The following is a 17,220-nucleotide window of genomic DNA, read 5'->3' as shown; positions in this document are numbered from 1 at the left end:
CTGGGCTCTCCCCCTCACTGCATTGCCCCCAGAGGTAGGGGAGGTCCCCAGCCCAGAGCCAGGCTCCAGCCCCACTTGGCTCTAGCCAGCAGTGCAGGCTTGAGTGGCTGCAGGAGTTTTAAATGCTGGCCCAGCTGACGGCTACCAAGCAGTAGCGGTGCCAACAGAGCAGCAAGGGCAGGATTCCCTCTCCGCCAGCCTGCGTGCGGCATGGTGCTCACCGGCAAGGGCTGCCCGTGAGAATGACCTTGGCCGGGGCACCTGGCCAGCAGGTCCCAGTCCCAGCCCCACCGCTCCGCTCCCCCTGCCTCACCGGCCCGCAGCCTCCGTGCAGGGCAGCCCCGACGTCAGGGCCAGCCCTCGAGGCCCAGGGCGCTGGAGGAGCTCACGTGGGGTGGCCAGAGCAGACGGCAGGTTCAGCTGCTGTGCCAGCCCCATTTCAAAGAGACTGTATGGCAGGCTGGCAGCCCCTTACCTGGAATTTCTCTCTCGGTTCCAGACTGTGACCAGGAGACGTTTCTGCTCATCCTCCTCTTGCACTGGGCTGTAATAAGCAGAGGGGACAGCCCGTGAGCACCGAACTTCCCCAGGAGCGTTCAGCAAGGGCTGCCCTCACAGCCAGAGGCAAGGGCTGCCCTCGCCCTCCTCAGAGCCAGGTTCTCCTCCATTCTCTGCACAGAGCGCTGCAGCATCATCCCAACTGGTAGCATCCTCAAATGAGCCCCTGTTGCCCTAATTCACTCGTTCCTGACAGACAACTGCAAAGGGATGTGGCCTCTCCTGGGCAGGCACTGGGGACACCGCTCAGCCAGTTTAAGGGGAAAAATAATCTTGCAGAAAGACATACATCCAACAATAAAGGGTAAATGCAAGGAACAAGTCACATTGCATGCTCTGAAACAACCATCCTGTGCCAGATTAAATGCTGCATGGGGACAGAGCTCTGACACAGACTGCTTAGCTAGCAATGACAAGCTCTACTGAAAGATGACAAGCCGTACAGCTCCTTTCCCATGCAGGGACATGCCGTAGCTATAGGAAATCCTTTTACCTTCCTCATTCATACCAATGCCCATACTATTGCAGGCGCAAGGTCTAGGAAATGGAGTGTGTTTGCCCAACTCCTGCCCAGCAAGAAAGTCCAACTGCGAGGGAGCACCGCTGCCATGCTGCGTGCTGACAGCTTTGTGAGCCTCCGCAGAGCTCTGCCCAAAAGTTCAAGGCATTTCAGCTACAAAAACCAGCAGAATAATGTCTGTCACTCCTCATCTCAGCAGCGGACCTGCTCCTGCATGCTGCGTGTTTATTACAGATCATAATGCAAAAGCAAACACGGGCTCTCGGCTTCGAGAGGGTCCCCCACTGCTCAGTGCGAACACGGTGCTGACGGATGGGTCAGAGCCACCTCTGCCCTGTCATACTCACAAAAGAAAGTGCTCGTGGAAGACAGGATTTTTGCTGTCTGGCACAGTCTTCGTCTTTTGCCTGCATTTCCAGTCAGCATCTGGCACAATCGACATCTTTACAGAGGAAAACAAGCAGCGTGTTAGCACTCTCAAAGCAAGCACTGGCACACAGCTGCCAGCTCTGCCGCTGCAGTGGCAGGAGACCGGCACAGCTACTTTTATGGATGGCTAAGCCTCAAACATCCAGCCGAGCCTGTGCTAATGGGTGGTTTGGATCACTTTACCCTATGTGTGTCAAGTAATTGCATTACAAAACTCCTCGGGACAGGAGAAGTAAGGAAAAGAGCAGAAAAATTAAGGACCGATGTACACAAATGCTGCTGGCTGGTCTCTGACTTGCAGCCCCCTCGTAGGGGAGATGCTCCCAGTGCTGCGCACACCATGGTGGGAGCAGCCTGCCAAGGTGACCTCCGGGAGAGCCCGGAGCCACACTGTGCTGGCCACACGCTTCTCCCCACCAGCCCTTGGGCACCCAGTGGGATGCTCCTGCAATGAATGGTTGACACAGTCCTTAGCACAGGGTCCTGTCCTTCGCTTTTCTGGCTCCATGCAGACACCGTGCCAAGAAAACCCGTGAGCCCTCCAGCATTGGGCAAGAGACCAGCCACCTCCCTGCACCGTGTGGGTGCTCAGCCAGAGCAGGACAAAGGAGGAAAGGGAAGGAACAGGCAGCCCAGAGCATGCTTGGAAGAGCCAACCCCAAAACCCCAAGAAAGTCGAAGCTCCCCAAGCAAAGCCCCAGGAGAACCCACCTTCACATAGGAGTCGCATGTCCGGTTCTCTTTTCCTATCAGACCTTTTGCTTCCATGACTGGAAAGGAAGCGAAACAGTGAAGCCCCAAGGCATCAGGGAAGGCACCTTTCTGCACCGCAGTGCTCTGCGCCACAGGGTGCCCCGTCCTCGTGGGGCCGAACCCATCTCCAACCCCGACAGCATCCTGCTCACACCTCCCCTGCAGCCTGGTCTCACTGGGCACCCACAAACAGGTGAAGGGTTTTATTGTATTTTTTCTTTAATATACCCATGCTATAAATACAAGCGTCTGTGGGTGAGGTTGGCAGCAGATGCAGTTCAGCATCCGGATGGCAAATCGCATTTCATTTGCCTGACTTCACACAGCTCTGGGCTCCCTGCCCCAGAGCCAAATGTATCATCAAGATAAATATCAACGGCCTCATCCCGATGGCAGCCCCGCCAGCAGGGACTCAGCATTGCACCGCTGCCGACAGCTGGGATCCCTGCGCTTCCCAGCCACATGGCCGGAGGCAATAGATGTGCAGCAGAGCCTGGATAGCCCAGGATGGGCTGTTGGAATGAGGCTAAGCTCCCTCCTAACAAGCCTGGTGAGGCAGCAGTGACTTTGCCTTTGTCAGAGACAGATATGTGCTCCTAATAAACGTGGTCAGCGCGACAGAAACCCCAGTGCACAAGGGGAAAGGGGTTCCGCAAGACCCTCTGTTGCTTCATGAAGCAGTTTGCAAGGTGCCTCCGGGACAGGCTGCACCAAGAGCTTCCTCCTCCAGCCAGACCTGCTTTGGGTTTAAAGACGCTGGGGTGGAGAATGAAAAAGTAAGATGGATCACCCCACATCAGCCAGCCTCCTCCTGCCCACACCGAGTACCCTGAGCATCCAGCGCATGCAGCGGGATGTCAGGTCCCAGACCTTGAGCCTCCTTTGCCTCTTTGCTGGACCATCTCCCTCTTCCCAGACCCTCTTTTGGAGACGGCATCAGAACAAGACAGTGACTGGCGCCCAGCTCACACTGGGGCTGCTCCAGATGGAGCGATCTGGGGTAAAGCCTGTGCCAGACCCTCAGAACAACACACAGCTTGGAGGGAGAGAAAAACAAAAAAAACCCAACACATTGTCCTGCTGTTGTTTCTTTACAAAGCTTGCCTGCACAGCCAGAAAAGGGCAGCAAGCTGTCGTGGCTGCCAAGTGGAGAAGAACAGGGGCTGAGCATGGCTCAGCCAGTCCCTACAGCCTCGCCAGGCTCAGGCCATCCTCTGCCCCCGTTTCATTACACCATGCAGGGGTGAGGCTGGGCTGTAAGGTGGGATGTAGCTCAAGAGAAAGCCTTTTCCATCCCCCTCCTGCCCTGCCGCAAAGGTCTCTGCGATGGGGGTGTCTTCCCCCCAGAGCATGGCCACCCTCAAGGAGTCCCAGGGCCCTGCTTTCCCCTTTCACCCTACAGCGCCCAAATCCAGGGCAGCAACGAGCCTACTCTGTTCACAGGGAGGGAATTTTTACTCTGACCACTTCAAACTCTTGGCTTTTTCCTTGATTCTTTCACCATTTACTTATCATGAAGCCCTGACAAGCCCCTGGTAGAAAGAGCTCTGTGCCAGGAGACCAGGGCACACACATCCTTCACTGCGGGAGCAATCCCAAGGGTTGCCCCCAAGTGTCTCCAGACAGGTTTTTCCTAAAGACAAGAGCCAGTTCTGACACTCTCGTTGGCCTTTGTAATGAGCACCATTAAACCGCAGTGACACAGTTCCCTGGGACCTGCCTCATGGCCGCGATGGAGCTGGTGTCCCAGGTGCTGCATCGCTCCCCTGCCCCGCTGCCCAGCACTGGTGGCCTGGCCTGAGTCCCCAGAGGAAGAAAAGCATCTCTTGTCCCCAGTGGGACATGCCATGGCTTGAGGGACAGCAACCCCAGCCTGGACCAGGTGAAATACTTTTGTTGAAGAAATATTGCTGGTGTTAAAAAAAATGCAGCATTTGGAGGTAACGGAACAACTTGGAAATCCCGGCAAACGTGGCAAATGGTTTTGACCAATGTAAAAGACGTTTCAGTGGAGGCAAAGCATTTCAGATTTTCTTTTCCAAGTTATGTTTGCCTTTTTTCTCTTCACATGGAGTTAAAGAAAAAAAAATGTATACACATGGAAGCAAAACACACCGTGGTCACCCAGAAATGAAGGTCTCCAGAAATTTCTGTTTGGGCTGTAAATCAAAGAGCTCCCAGTCGTGCCACTCTACCACAGAGCTGTTCCCAGCAGCTGCCATGAAGCCCCAAAGAGCTTGAAGAAAGGGCACGGCAGTGCTGTCCCCATCACTAGCCCACCATGGCTCTGGGGCCGCCTCCCCACGCACCCCGGGGAGATACTCACTGTGCAGCACCAGGATCCGGCCCTGCACCTCGATGGACAGCTTCAGCTGGCCTAGAGGAAAGGAGAAGAGAGACGGTGAAGGAGGCACAGGGCTCGCCCACCGCCCCGGCATTCGGCAGCGCAGGGACCCCGTGGCCCTGAGGCTTGCACGGGGCCAAACCCATCCTGCGTCCTCATCCCTGCGCACGGGGGCATCGCTCAGGGAGCCAAGGGGAAAGAGGCAGGAGGAAACATCTTCTGCTACCAAGAAAGTCTTACGGCTCCAGATGCAAAAACATTCCAGGAAAGCCTGAATGCTTTTTTCTCAGCACACAGTACACTGATGGCAGGAGGCACGAGCCCATGGCAGAGGGGAAGTGGGAGCACCAAGAAGAAACAGTCACTGTGGGATGAATTAGCCCTTGTTTAACAGAGGGATGCAGCGTGCTCGAATCCTGCCCCCAGCCCAGATTCGACTTCCCCTTTCCCTCTCCCCTGAGCTTCTGTGCGGGCAAGGGGCTGTCACCCCTGCAGAAGGTGACAGCGGGCCAAGCTGCAGACAGCCTGGACGAACGCCAAGGACAACCGGTGCCTTTGGTGGCAGGAACATGCCAGCGCAGGGTCAGCCAAGGCTGGCCCCGCTGGGGGAGCCTGGGCCACGGCACTAACCCGCTTTCATCCATCGGCTGCTGCGGGACCTCGCTCCACGCACGCCTCCTCCCTGCTTGCCCTGCTGCATGCCTCATCTCTCCAGAGTGGTTTTGGGGAAACGGGAAAGCCTTAAAAGCGCTTTCACCAACTGTCACATCCAGCAACAGTTTGCTATCACCAGCACTATCGAGCAGAGAAGACGCAGCGACAAGGACTAATGCAGCACTGCTCGCAGCACGAACCCAGCGCCCAGGAATCGAAGCACGGCAAGAGCACCCACATTGCAGCCTCCTGCATTTCCTGGGGATCCCAGAGAGTACAGGCTGGTGAGCGGACAGGTAATCTCCTAAAACCAGAAGTCAATACTTGTTTTAATCTAGGATTAAACAAGAATGGTTTCAGTCATGTGTTTTGACACTGAATAACTGTCAGGTGGCCAGCGAGGCCAGGAGCAGCCACCCCCAGGGAAGAGCACTGCTCCACCATCCGGCCACCCCTCTGCCGCAGAGCCCGGGGCGGCTCGGACCAAGCGGGACCCCTGGCTCCCAGCAACGCAGCACCTCCGGGGAAGTGCCGGGCTCCCTGCACAGCAGCACCGAGAGCTTTTGATTGAGGAGGTGATGGTAGGGGAGAGCCTTGAGGAGCTACATGAAAGAAACATGACTTTGGAGCAGGTCTGGATGGAGAACCCCCTTGCTCCCGATGGAGCTTACCCACGACCATCCACCAAGCCAGGAAGCAGGACCTGCCTGCCCGGGTGCCCGGCTCCCCACTGCCAGGCCTGCCAAGCCTTGCAGGGGACCTGCTGCCCAGCGTCATCGTGAGCAGAGCGAGGAGCACGGTCAAGAGATCAAAGTCATTAACAGGCCAAAAGAGCAGATCTTAATGAGAGCACAGGGGCATCTACTTCTGCCCCTCAATGGGGCAGAGAATAAAATACAAGAGAAAGAGCTCAAAGTACCAAGATCTGGTGCCTGGAGTGAATGACAGGATCTTTCTTGGAGCAGAAGATTGATCTGACTTGTTAAAGGAGGACCTAACCCACTCCACAGGCAGCCCTTAAGGAGGAGATTTCTCCCCAGGTGGACTGGCACAGCACAGAGCAAGAGCTCACCGTGGGACTCAGCAGTCCAGTGGGCAATGTTTCTATCCATCAGTGCCTTTTAAGCTACCGAAGGAGGGAGAGGAAGGGAGGACTTGGAGCAGCGAGGGGAGGTGGGAGGGACGGAGCCAGGGAAGCGTCAGACCAGGGTTCCACAGGGAGCACACCAGAGCAGCTCAGCTCAGCCTGAGCATCCTCCTGGGGAACTGCTCTCGGTGTGGACTACGCGGGCAGATCCAACCGCTGTGCTCGTGAGCTTGTCTGCTTGGGACAGGGTCGGTGAAACCCAAGTACAAAGGCCAGGGGCGCTCAGGCAGGCTTCTGAATCCAGAAACCCCTCTGCAGAGACGCAAGAACAAGATGGGAGGATTATTTCTAAAGAAAGAACGAAGGAAGGAGCATCCCAAACACGTCTTTGGCTGGCAACAGGCAAAGTCACCACCTGAAAACAGTGTCCACAACTGCAGAAGAATACACTGCTCACAGCCCGCTCTGTGCACAGGTGAGGACCCTTCAGCAGAGCTGAGAATAAAATCCAGCTCTTACACAGCTCCAAACCCAACCTGCAGTTCCCACTGCCTTTTGAAATGCCCGTGCCAGATCCCTGAGCTCCCACCTCTTATCTGGAGCTGCAACTTGTGATTTTCAGCACCGCCTGGACCTGTCTGCCAGCAACAGATTCCCAGCATTGAAAACCCAAGCGGTCACAGACCCTGCGCAGGAGCCAGCACCTGGGTAAACCCCACACGTGCAAACCCCTGCTGAGCAAGGGCACGGGTCCCAGGGCGGCAGCTCTGCTCTGCCAGCTTACAGTTATATGCTCACTTTCCCATGCGCTAGCGACTCTGCATCAACCCTGAAATCTATCCACAATACCCAGACTGGCCAACGGCGTTTGCCAGGGTCTAGGTGAAGCGCTGCCGGGGTGCGCAGAGGGCTGCCAGCCCCCGGCTCACTGCCAGCCCCGCTCAGGCACGGAGGGCTCTGCCCCTGAACGCCTTCCCCAGGGGGTTCCCACCTGCCAGCCTGCATAGGATGTGCGGACTTTAGGGGTGATGCAGGGTCTGATATCTGTGTAATTGTTCTGGACCAACCCAAAACCAAACACTTCCCAATGCTCCTGGAGAATCAAAAGATTGAAAGCATTATTAGCACAAGGTTCCATTTAGTCCAAAGCAAAATATCCCATTTTCACTTGTTTTCCAGCTTACAAAACACAACAAACAAAACAAACTTGTAAACATCATTTACAGACATCTAAACATCTTTCAAATTAAAAGCCAACATTTCATTCTGCCAAAGACCAAGGGCTTAGGTTTCCTGGGGTGGGGATATCTTATGGGGTTGTTTAACCTGAAACAATTCAGAGAACTCATTTCTCATTCTTCACTCAAAAAAAACATTGACATAAAATTTGCAAATCTCCCTCCAGCCCACATGTGTGTCCATGTGTGCATCCCCATGTTTGAGAGCACGTGTGCGCACACCTGGAAATGCAGGGCTTTCTGTGCATGCATGCACATGCAAGTGAGAGCAAGGTAAGAAACTGAAGACAAGAGCCAGGTGGGGTAAATCAGGACAGCTCTGTTGAAGCTAAAGCTGATTTACAACAGTGAGAATATCATCCCCCAGTGTCAGCATGCCACCCCAGCCTTTTGGACCAAGACTTTAACCTTTCTGCTATCTCCAGATCTCTGATGCTGTGGGAACCCTCTCACTGTTGCACTATTAGCATGTAACAACCGTTACAACACGAAAGCAAAATGCCGCCGTCTAACCAAGCATGACGAGGAGTCAGCCCAGGAATGAATGGGCCCTGGGAGGAGAAAGGAAGCTTTTGTGCTGGGTAAATCGGGGGGAGGAAGCTCTACCCCAGCCCTGGCCTGGGGACGCGCAGCTCCCAGGGCAGCACACGGGGACAAGGCTTCTGCACAATGAGGGATGGGGTCAGACGGGACCGCAGCCTGGTGCATCGCGTGCACTACTGCTGCTTCTGGTGCAGGGACAGCGCCCGTCGCCCCTGCGTCGCAGGCTGCACCAGCACCAAAGAGGAGAGCAGGGAGAAAATGGGCGGGTTTGCCTTTTCCAGAAGTACCACAAATTGGCCCCTGGTAGAAAGGATTTGGGAGTATTGGTGGGAAAGGTCCTCTCCTTCCTGCGAGGGACAGATGACTTTTCTCCCTCTTCTTCTCTCTTCTTGGGAGCATTTGCTCCCAAGCGTCTTCAAAGCACACGAAGGGACAAATTGCACACCTCAGCCAGGCTGTCTGCCCCCAAAGGGGTCCCAGCCTGCTCATGCCAGGGTGCACTCAGGGGCTTTGTAGCAATTCCAGTGCTTGTATGGGGCCAGGATCAAAGAGAGAAGCTGCTGTCGGAAAGAGCCGATCCATCCTGAGCTGGTGGAAGGGATTTGCTGTACCAACATCTGCACTTGGACAGACCGGCTCGGTGGCAGCAGTCGCATTTTCTCATGCACGGAGCAGTAACCTTCCTCCAGACCTGCGTGGGCAGAAACACAACCCTTATCAAGGCAAGTTCTTGGGCTGCGTTTCCACCTTGCTCCAAGAGCAAAGGGTCAGAGAAATGTTATCCCCTGGGTTTGTCTCTTTTGATACATCCCGAACATGAACTAAGGGAAACAGCTTCAGCAGAGAGGCCCTGAAACAGCTTGTCCAGGTCACCTGTGTTCGATAAAGGTTAATATAAATGAAAATAGGTGCAGAGAAAGGCCAGAGGGAGACAAAAGAGCAGACAGCTCATCTCGTAACAGGACCCACACGCAGCTCCGGGGTGCACACCGCATCGCAGAGAGCAGGGCTCAGCCCAGCTCGCAGGGCTGCAGCAGAGAGGGTGCCCAGGCCCCGTCCATCCGGACCCCACCGGGCCAGGAGCGGCAATTCAAGCTGATGAACAAAGCTGGCGCAAGGAGAACAGGGAAGAACTGGGTATGAACAAGCACAAGATTGTAATCAAACCGGTTTCCACCCATGAGAGGTGTTTGCCAGGCTAAGGGAGGGGACACGTGAACGTTGCCCTTTGGGAGCAGGCCTAGCAGGCAGGAAAATCTGTTCCTTACTGATGATCCCTGACAGATGGAAAATTTGGGTTTCTTCTCCTTAAATGCTTTTCTGTTTTATTGTAGGAAAAATGCAGGTTTTGCCCTGGCTGGGACAGCCAAGAACCATCGGTACACACACCAGAGGGGGTTCTTACCAGAGGAAAGCAGCATCAGATAACTGCCTGGGCGGGAGGTCCCCATGGGCACAAGGCAGAGCACCCAAAGATCACCATCTACAACCTTGGGCCCTGGCACCAGCGTTTTTGAAGACCCTCTCCTTGGTCACCCACATGGAAAGGGTAGCGCGGGCCCTGTCCTGCCACTGCTCTGCTGCTCAGAGCACGCGATGCCATCTCTCGCCAGCGATGGTCAGCCCATGAAGGGAACCGCAGCTACAGAGATGATGCTTGGCCCGAACAGAGCCAAGAGGCACCACAAAACCCACGTTATTTGGCACGCATAAGTCCTACAGACAAAGGCAGGAGGATTTCAGCTTCCAGGCTGTCCTCAGCAGTTTGACGCTTACAAGCCGAAAGGAGGAAGGCTCAGCATCCCTGCCTGCCTGGGGAAGGGATGCCCTGCTCTGCTCACGTAACCCTCTCCGCTTCCCTGCAGCCTCTTCAACAGCACACTGCGTCATTGCCTGCCCTGCTCGCTAAAACCAGCGGAAGCGTTGAAAGAAAACTGCTGCTTAAAAAGTGGCACCTGGGAAGGGCACCCAGCTTCCCTCTGCTTAAGACGGCTGCTGACAAGCCATCACACACCACAAGCCACAGCCGTGACATTTGCTGCCAAATTCACCTGCTGGCAGGGTGGGTACTCAGGGCCCGTAGCCCAGCCATCGCCGGGCCGGCTCCAGCCCGCAGAGCCAAGCCACTGCTGCCCACGGGCTTCTTCAAGCCCATGCAGCAAAACTGAGGCGGCCACAGAAAGACCCACAAGGAGCAAAGGAGGAAATTGGGGCTCTGCCCTAACAGGGGCCACAGCTCTGGCCAGCCCTACACAGCAACCCCCGCTCGTGCCCATCCCGGGGGCAAAAAGACCTGGGTATTCGGCATCTGGCTGCCTGCTGCAGCACGCCTCAGGGGCTGCAGCTTGGTTTCAGGGCACTCCCCTGTTTGCCAGCTTGATGGAGCCACGAATTATTCCGGCTCAGCGAGGCAGAAGCGAGCAGGCTGCCGCTCAGCGTTAATGCTTTTGGGGAGCAGGTCTCCAGCCCGTCCCTGCCGCGCCGGGCTTTGGCCATGACCTGCTGCGGCTCCCCGTGCCGCGCCAGCCAGGGCCACGGCCACATCCCCCGGGCACCGCAGACACCCCCTGCTCCCTGGAGCTGCAGGGTCAACGCTTACCGAACGTGGTGAGGTAGAAAGAAGCTCCCAGGGGGTCAGCCTGGCGGGTGCAGAGCGAGACTCTGTGGACATTGCTGGGCTCCATGGCAGGGCACATCTAATTAGGCAGTAACTGGAGCCCTCCCTGCCCAGCCCGGGAAAGCCAAGCAGCCGTTTCAGCAGGGAGTGACAGGCAGCCGTGCGGCCGGGTTTCCATGGGACGCGCGTCCAACCGCCGCACGTTTGAACGGCGCGGCTCCCATTGGCCCCGCGGATTTGAACGGGGACCGCACCTGCCTGAGCAAACAGGCCCGAGCCCCGCGCCGCAGCCGCACACAAGGACGCGGGCAGCGCTCTGCCCTCCCCTGCGGACCCGAGACCCGCGCCAGCACCATCCCACGGCCACCCCGCTGATCCACCAGGAACGAGCTCCTGGGAAAAGGGGAAAACCTTGCAACGTTTCCTTTCCTCTGCAGTGTGCCAGGCTGTAAGTAATCCCCGTGACTGTTAGTGCCACCGGGTTTGCTAGCAGGTGCTCAGCTGTTCATGGAACTGTCCCACCGGAGCAACACGGGACAGCAGCACTCCCAGCACTTCGGGGAAATTATTGCAGGCAAGAAAAGGGTGCAGGAGAATTGGTCTGTGGGGGTGAGCCAAGAAAGGGAGGGATGGCAGGGCGTGGGTTACCTCCTTGGCTCTCATATGACACAGAAAGAGGCACACAGCCCCCCGACTCATGGGGTCACTCTGCAAGACCCCAGAGCAGCCCTTTCCATCACCCAGGAGCTGGTGATGCACCCACCAGCTCCGGACGCTGCACCACAGCTTACTGGGAGGCACCCAGAGCTGAGTACAAGCTCTGGAGAGTGTGGAGGAATGACGGAGATGGTTTCTCAGAAAAAATACCCTCCCCAAAGGCTGGGCTGTTCCAGAACTCTCTGCTTCCCACCCACAGATCCATGCAGCACTGCTCCCCACGGTGCAGCACCCCATGGGGGACTGATCTCCAGCAGAGCGGACCTGCTCCCACACCACCCCAGGCTGCAGGGAGCCCCACGCTCAATGAGCTCGGTTCCTCACGGCACGGCTGTGAGGCTGCAGGGTCCACAACAGCGTGGGGGGCCTGTGGGGGGCCCGGATCAGCCCCATAGGGGCTTTCTGGGTGAGGGCGGCCGATTCACAGGTCCTGCCGCCCTGGGCCCAGGTGGAGGTGGGCAACGGTGAAGGTCAGGAGAGACAAGTGTGCAGCCCAGCAGATGTGCTGCCAGTGTGGATGGCTGCTCTCAGTGCTGTGCAGGCACCTCCATTTCCCAGCCCGCGTCCAGCTGAAATAATACTAAATATATTGACCTCTCTGGGATGGAAAAGGACAAGATCTCCTGTAGAGTCCAGGGTGCTGGACACACACCCCCGCCACTCCTCCCTGTGGTCAGCCCTCCACACACTCCTGGCCAGGCCTGAGCCCCTGGCTGGCCCACAGCCCCTCTCACACCCCCATCACTTACCTTTCCCCTTCACTCGTGCATGGCTGATCTTCCTCCTGCTCCCCGACGGTCTCCTCTGCTTCCGCAGGGAGCATCGTACAGCCCCGCATCGGCCCTCCGTCAGGGCCGGCAGGCACTCCAGCAACCGGGGACTCTGCCCTGTCCCTGCCAGAGAAAAGAGGAGATGAGAACAGGACACAGCAGGAGGGGGAGCTGGGACACAGGGGACATCACAGGCTCTGCAGCACCCTTGGTTTTACCTGCCACAAGGGTATGTGTCCACCTTGCCCCAGCCTTCCCCAGAATACCACGCTGCCAGGTCTCCTGCACTGACACTCCTGCACAAACGTGGCACGTGCCGGCAGCGTGGCACATCTGTCCCACACCGTCACCCAACGCCCAGCCCGCCTGTGTGCAGAAAGGAGAGGAGCGATGGCGATCCACTCGATCCAGCGTCCCAGCAGAACACAGACCCGTGTTCAGAGGGAGTCACCCCGGCACGCGCCTCGGCTGCAGCCTGGGCCACGGCCCTTTACATGCCACACACCAAGTGCATCCCAGAGGCTCTGCTCAGCACTGTTATATTTTATTATATTTAAAACAGACACCCAGCCCCATCAGGGCTTCATTAGTCCGTCAGCAGCTCTCCAGGACACTAGAGATGCTGCCTTGCCGCTGCTGGGTGTTCAGGTCAGTCTTGCAAGGCTCCAGCTCAGATCCAGCTCCCAGCCCACAACCTGCCGATGTGCTGGGGCTCAGAGCAGCAGGGAGGCTCTGCACAAGGAGGAATTGGATGGTTTCCTTGTGGCCAGCACCCTGCAGGTGATGGCACACCAGCCCCAGTCTGCCCCTCCTCGCTCACAGCCATCAAACCACCATCGGGGAACCTGCCCCAGGATCCCATGCTGATAGAGACAAAAGTGCACAGGCCCAGAAATGGGAGCCTTGATGGAGAGATCTCCCAGCCACAGCACAGAGCAGAGGAACCAGCATGGCCCAGTAACTCTTCAGGATCAGAAACGTCTGCCCAGGCTTCTTCCACAGAGATGAGCAGTGCAGGATTAGTGCATCACAAGTGTAATTCCCCCGCAAGGGCAGCAGGGCAGAGCAGCATCCCTCATCCCATGATGGAGCCATGTCACACACACCTCATCCATAAAAGCAAAGGAGCCTGACCTGTGATTTTGACACAAGATCGAGCCCTCTGGAGCCGGGATGTGCCACTCAGCCCCGTGGCATGGCAGGGTGTACCAGGACGTACAGCACCCAGCACACCCTGCCCAATGCCTTCAGGAACCCTTAAACATCCCCTCAGCTCCATCTTCACAGCCCCTAGCCAAAGGGTCCTGGCACAGAGGGGCAGGCAACTTGGAAAGGCTGCTTGCTTGCTAGAAAAGCTGCCTTTTCCCCCAAAGTTTGGCTTATTCTCTGGCAGGGGCACTGGCTTGATTCAGCTGAATTTACACCAGCAAAACTGCCTGAAACTGCAGGAAAAGCAACAGAAGGGACGCAGAGTGAGCAAGGGAGGGAAGGAAGGAGGGATGCTCTCTGGACAGCCCACTCCATCACTGCCAACAGACACCTATTGTACCGCTGCCATAAATCACAGCCCCTTTGGGCATGGGGGGAGAGACAAATAACAACCCAGCAGTCTCCAAAGGCCTCCAGACAGGGAGCACGGCTCTCTTTGGGCTGCCTGCCCCGCTCTGTGCTCAGCCTTAACCTTGGCAACCCACAGGGGCCTTGAGAGGGCACCCAGCCAAGCAGCCAGCTAATGCCACTCGCTGTTTTACTTACCTCCCAAGATATTTAGAGCCTGTGAAGGCCTAGCAGGACTTTCTGCTGGCAGTTCCCATGCAAAGCTCCTGCCCCATGGTGGAAAGAGGCCAGGTGCTCCCTTATCCCTTCTTCACACAGCGTGGCAGCGAGGGGCGAGCCGGGATGTGAGCTGTATGACACGCAGCTCAGTGATCAGTGGAGCAAAAAAGGCCCAGAGCTGAGTCCACCAGGGCTGCGAGAGTCGCCCTCCTGCTCGGGGAAGCACCAGGTCCATCCCCATGGGCGCTGCGTTGCTGGAGCCTCCTGCACCCAGGGGACGGCACAGCCCAGGGGAAGAGGCACCAGGCACAACCATGGGTGAGAGCTGAGCAGCCCTCCTGCTGCTCAGACTTTCGGCAGCGATGCCTGGGAGCCCAGCAGGCTCCAGCTCTACCCACCACCACCTCCCGCTGTCTCCAGCCACAGGGATCCAGAGTGCAGGGCAGGGCAGGGCAGGGAGGAGGCCCCTAACAAAGATGTGATTTATTCTTTAATTGCTGCTTGTTTGTTTAGCAGCCTTTGCTGCCCTAATCAGAATGCAGAGGATGCTCAGGCGGTGCAGGACATTCCCTCAAGCAGAAACACCTGGGAGATGGGCAGAGCCAGAGCACCGGGATCTCCCACCACCTCTGGTTTCTCAGCAGCTCCAACACGTCTGTCTTTCCTCACAATACTGCTGGATTTGAGTACAGGGGAAAGATGGATCCCCATGATACAGGGTCATTTCTAAGGCACTTCAAAATGTTCCTCCCTTCAGGCTTATCAAAAACTTTTCATTTGTTCAGCTGAATCCATTTGCTGACATTCCCAGTCATCTCCACCTGCCACCCATCACAATTAAAGCTTTATCCCAGCAAATTTACTTGGCCCTGAAAAAGAAATACAGTCTGGGATTGCATGTTTCGGTGCAGAGCGTCCCCAGCTATCAATGCCCAGCACAGCACATCTCAACCACGCAGCGCCAAGCAGTCCTACTGAGGGAACAAGCAAACAATCCGCTCTGCAGTCCCAGGGATGCTGAACCTCTGTGAATGAAAGCAGAGCGTGTACCAGCCCAGCCGTGCCATTCCTTCCCTCCTTCGCCACACATCCCCACGACAGCATCGAGACCACGGCTTGTGTTCTTCCGCGCCGGCACCGCCAAGCCTGCAGCCCTCCCCAGCCAGCGGTGAGAGGTGTTTTACACGCCACCTTGGCTCCTAGGAGCTCCCCAGGCTCACACAAAGCCTTCCCCTCTCCATGTCTGTATTGCAAAATGCTTTTAAGAGGCAAAAGGAAAGACAAACAGGACAGTAACAAAATGCACTGTCTCTCTAAAGCAGGCAGTCTCACAGGTTTGGGTAAAGGAATCCCATTAGATAGGGTTTTTCAAAATAAAATAAAAAAAAAAAAATAGTAAAGAAGAGTGTCTATGGGACCCCGGGACTCCAAGGCCATGGGAGTTCCCCACACCCTCCTCCCAGAGGGCTTGAGGCTCAGCCTCTGCGAAAATCACTCCTAACTCTCAAACCCAGCAGATTCAAGTCTGCTCCATCCTGCAGCACAAGGTGCTAGCGGAGAGCCCCAAGGTCATATATGATCCCGCAAGGAGCTGGGCATCTCCAACACCCCACAAAGGGCATGTGGGAGATACAGCCCCTCATCTCCTCCGAGTTCAGTGGTGATAACCAGGCACCCGCACAGTCATAATCCATCCTTCACCCAGGAGACAGAGCAGCACTGCAAACTAAGCAGAGGAATCCTCTGAGCACTCACGCGTGAGCCCTGGCTCTCCCAGCTGCTCCATGGCTCCCACGCGGGACGGTCGCTCTCTCCAGCAACGGTCCAACCACCAGCGTCCTACGCTCAAGCTGTGATTTAGCTGCCACGAGCCTTTGACCTTGGCACCACCATAAAGTAGGGGGAAAAAGCCAGTATATAAATGTTGCAAGGGAGCAGAGCTCCGGTGCTGGGCAGTTACAAATTAAATGGCATGCCGGGAAGAGATGGTGGCGGTGGCGTGTGCAACGGCCCCTTTCTCTACTGGCTCCCAACAGCGAGGTACCAACTCTTTCTAACTTCCCTCTTAACATTCAAACCCCTGGGGACTGACCTTAACCTGCATTTCTATTACAGTCTCCAGCAAACTGCACATTCAGCTGGTTGGCTTGGGAGTTAATGACTTTCTTTTAAAATTTAACACAGTTCTCCGTCACAAATTTCAGTTTGCCAGCACTAGGATCTGCCTTTGGCTGGATATTCAAATCCAAACACGTGCTCAGACAGTTATTCCGGGCAAAAGGGTAACACGCACACAGAAAACCCACAAGGTTGAAGCTGGCTTTGAAACTAAAGAAACTAAATCAGACTGGGAAAAATTACTTGGCTTCCCAGATGGTAAGAGGATGGGAACAGAAAGGGTTCAGGCTATTCCCGGGCAATCCTGAGGGCAGATTTCTGGGATTAGCAAAGTCTGCCATACAGGGCAGACCCCCAAACCTCAGCACGTTCCCAGCGGTGGGAGTGCTGCAGCTCGCTCTCCCCCAGGATCTACAGCAAGCGTCGAGTACGGGGCAGACCTGGGGTGCTCCTGCCCCGACACCACCTCTGCAGCAAGCACAGCTGAATCGTTCCCTGAAAAATGTCAATGAGGAACCAACAGAGATGCAGACTGGCTGATTACTAAATCCTTTTCCAAACTGGGACCCAAGAAAGGTTTCCCCGGCCACAAGGGTATCTTTAAAAACACCGCACCGTCTCTGCTCACATCCCAGAGTCTGCATGTTCTGTTGGAGCCCAAACCTGCGAGCCAACCACAGCACCCACAGCAACACCCACACCGTGCCCCAGCACGGTCTTTGCCCATCCCTTTTCTAAATCTCTCTGCCCATCCCTTTTCTAAATCTCTCTGCCCCTTCCCCCCAAAATTAACAGTCTGAACATGCAAAGGGACTATCCCACCGGTGAGGCGTTGCCGTAAGAACTCGGGATGCCTGTGGCTTAAAGCACGGCAAGTACTTCTAGGGCAGGCAAAGGAGCTGTAACAAATTCCCCGTGAGCAGGAGCTGTTACAAACCTCCTCGGCTCCTCACGAGGAGTGCAGAGCACAGCACAGCCTGAGTCCACAACTGCTTGTTCCTGTGCCCATCCTTTAGCAGGATGAACTCTGAAAACAGTTCATCTCGTCCCTCGCCCCTTTCTAGTGCTAAGGCTGAACTGTGGCTGAAACTGTTCA

The 17,220-nt window shown here is 56.2% G+C and overlaps 1 protein-coding gene across 1 annotated transcript in view; it reads right to left on the bottom strand.

The window, feature by feature from the left end:
• RGS3 (regulator of G protein signaling 3) overlaps positions 1 to 15,792 on the bottom strand; it is a gene marked incomplete at its 5' end in the record, with an annotated part of 86,519 nt that extends 70,727 nt beyond the window's left edge. Inside the window, 6 exons of the mRNA XM_082327263.1 lie at positions 476 to 544; positions 1,426 to 1,520; positions 2,219 to 2,277; positions 4,587 to 4,637; positions 12,210 to 12,353; positions 15,762 to 15,792. Of these exons, the coding sequence (XP_082183389.1) occupies positions 476 to 544; positions 1,426 to 1,520; positions 2,219 to 2,277; positions 4,587 to 4,637; positions 12,210 to 12,353; positions 15,762 to 15,792 (449 nt within the window). The remainder of the gene's footprint in view (positions 1 to 475; positions 545 to 1,425; positions 1,521 to 2,218; positions 2,278 to 4,586; positions 4,638 to 12,209; positions 12,354 to 15,761) is intronic.
• Positions 15,793 to 17,220: the final 1,428 nt, after the last annotated feature.

The sequence above is a fragment of the Platalea leucorodia genome (genome assembly GCF_965183815.1).
Source record: "Platalea leucorodia genome assembly, chromosome: 15".
Lineage (NCBI taxonomy): Eukaryota > Metazoa > Chordata > Aves > Pelecaniformes > Threskiornithidae > Platalea > Platalea leucorodia.
This window is presented reverse-complemented; position numbering and strand designations above follow the sequence as displayed.